At 35.9% G+C, this 2,580-nt stretch overlaps 1 protein-coding gene across 1 annotated transcript in view; it reads right to left on the bottom strand.

The window, feature by feature from the left end:
• Window positions 1-403: 403 nt before the first annotated feature.
• The window catches only part of LOC121813892 (OX-2 membrane glycoprotein-like), a gene marked incomplete at its 5' end in the record, with an annotated part of 5,630 nt that continues 3,453 nt past the window's right edge, over window positions 404-2,580 (bottom strand). The window contains one exon of the mRNA XM_042217854.1: window positions 404-1,577. Coding sequence (XP_042073788.1) covers window positions 1,454-1,577 — 124 coding nt within the window. The remainder of the gene's footprint in view (window positions 1,578-2,580) is intronic.

Below are 2,580 nucleotides of genomic sequence, written 5' to 3'. Positions count from 1 at the left end.
TCATTTAATCATTCACTATTTTGGTCAGGGGACTAAAATATATTTTTGTTTGGTGGTTTGACAGAAGTGGAAAGAGATTCAAGTCAAATTAAATTAACGAGACAAGAGGTTATAATCTTGAATGTAAAGCGCCACCTCGTGGCCATTTTTAATGAAATAGCAGGTGAAAATCCGCATCACACACTTTTTTCACATTTGTGAATATGGCATCTATTATTTACCAAAGTTAATAAATAGCTGTGCAAAGACGTCTCATGCTGCTTCTTGTCTGATCTCACTCACAGTTATTGAATTATAACTGCGTGATTAAAGTACTCAGAGTGCAGTAAAAGGACTGAAAGTGAGCAAAGTATCTGAGTTTGTGGTACACTGGATTGGACCTAACAACAGAAGGATAAAAAGCACAACAGAGACAAGCCAGAAAATTTGCATTATTTATTTATTTATTTTGGACATTAAACAGTTACACGCAGTAACACAGGCCACAACCACAGATGCGATTATGAATATCTTAAGAAAAAGACGGAGAAAGATGTAATAAAGTCAAGCACTATAAAGGTAAAACAGACTGAACAGGAATTTATAAATATGTGAAAGCAAACATACTAAACTCTCTGGTGATAGATCCAGATTTTTCATCCAAACCTAGAAAAAGAAACCCAAACATTAAGACTGCTGTGTGATCATTTATCATAATCAATGATTTTGAAATTAAAATGTTAAAAGTGCTTCAACCATTACAATAAAAACCTACACTAAACAAATATGTGTCAACACACAGTTCAAGATTCAACAGCTTCATTGTCAATGTAAAAATAGAAAGTTACAGTAATGCAGTTTTTTAGTGTGGTGTTCAAAAGAAGATAACAAAAATATTAAAAAGTGCTAATAAAAAATGTAGTCCACAACAATGTTCACTTAAGGTGCGAAATACTTGAAAATACTTGAAAAAAAAGAATTAAAATTTGACATAAAGTTCTTGCAGCAGCATAACAATCCCAAGCACAGCAGCAAATCTCAGCGAAATGCCAGAAAAAGAAAAGAATCAAATTTGCAACGACCAAAGTCCAAAACTCATCCTGATAAAAATGCTGCAGCACTCGTTTTAACGAGCAACAGCTCTCTACTGTTACAACATGTTGCTACTGTTAATCAATACAATTTAATACAGTTGTGCTTCAAATAGAATAAAAAATGTGACATGACAAATAATTAGGTCACACAAAAGGCTCTTACACTCAAACAGATATACGTGTGTTTGCTATACCATATATCAGCAAGAGAAGATACGACCTCTCCTAGGAGGTGTGTGATCTATGCCAGAACACTCTGTAGAGGAGTGAACGCACCCCCCTCTTCATGCTACACAGAGTTGTTACAGACCTCCTAGGATGAGACATTCTTTCAATCTACAAATGATTATATACTTCTAAGCATATATGAGTAAATATTTCTAAGCATCAAGTTTTCTTGCTGCTCGTGATGGTGGTTTTATGGGATCATTTGTTGGGCTGTTGTTATTTGGTGTTCGTTGTCTTATCTCCTCGCTCTCCATCTTGATTAAAGGTGTTTGGTTCCTTTAGATAAAAACAAAATATGAGATCATTACTACTTTCAATAACGCCACCACATTTCTAAAGCATCTGAATTCTGTTTGTCGTGTAAAAACAATATACAACAATTTAAACATACATTTAAAATGTATATTTAAATAAAATGGTACAAAGACAAAAAAAATGAAATATTAAAACGGAGACATTTTAATTATATGAAAAAAAAATTGAATTTCATGCCAGGAACACATTTCAGAACATTTGAGACAGAGACAAAAAAGACTGAAGATATTATGCAATGAATACAAATATCTGGTGAAGTATGTTATAATCAAGGAGATAAACTGGCAACAGGTAACAGAAATGATATATAATGATATGATATGATAAAACATAAAAAGAGCCCCAGAGGTAGCTGAGTCTTTGGAAGTGTGGTCAGGAAAAAGCCTCTGTGCTCTGAAATGGCTCAGGTTTACACATTCGAATGTGAACAAACAACAACACTTCTGGAACAATCTTTGTCCAAACATTGTAGGGTTTCCATCATCTGCTCTATTTAAAGAGAATCTGGAGATATCTCTGCACACACTGAGTGATCATCATCTTTGGACTCTCGGGCTACACTGAAAACAGACGACGCTGTGACAGTGAACAGAAAACCAAACTAGATCCAGGAACGACACCACCCTCTCTGGGACCGTGGGACTGACACAAAGTCCAAAACTGTTGTGTGGTCTGACCGATCACCACCTGAAATTCATCTTAGAAATCATGGACCACATCCTCAAAGTTACAGAAGAGAGGGACCATCTGGGGTGGACTCGTGCACATGGCATTGGCTACCTGGACATCAGTGAAGAGACCATTAATGCTGAAACATGTAGACAGGTTTGGGAGCAACCACCTGGAAAACATCTGCTAATACTAGTCTACTTCTACTAGTGTATGTGCAGCAGATGTTTGTGGCTGGGTGTTCAAAAACACGGCATGCATTTTTAATTTCTCCTTGATATTTGGCCCGATGAAT

The sequence above is a fragment of the Haplochromis burtoni genome, unplaced genomic scaffold, assembly GCF_018398535.1.
Source record: "Haplochromis burtoni strain Fernald_Lab_line unplaced genomic scaffold, NCSU_Asbu1 Contig_3278, whole genome shotgun sequence".
Classification (NCBI taxonomy): Eukaryota; Metazoa; Chordata; class Actinopteri; order Cichliformes; family Cichlidae; genus Haplochromis; species Haplochromis burtoni.
The sequence above is the reverse complement of the archived record's forward strand: the minus strand, read 5'-3'. Positions and strand labels throughout refer to the sequence as shown.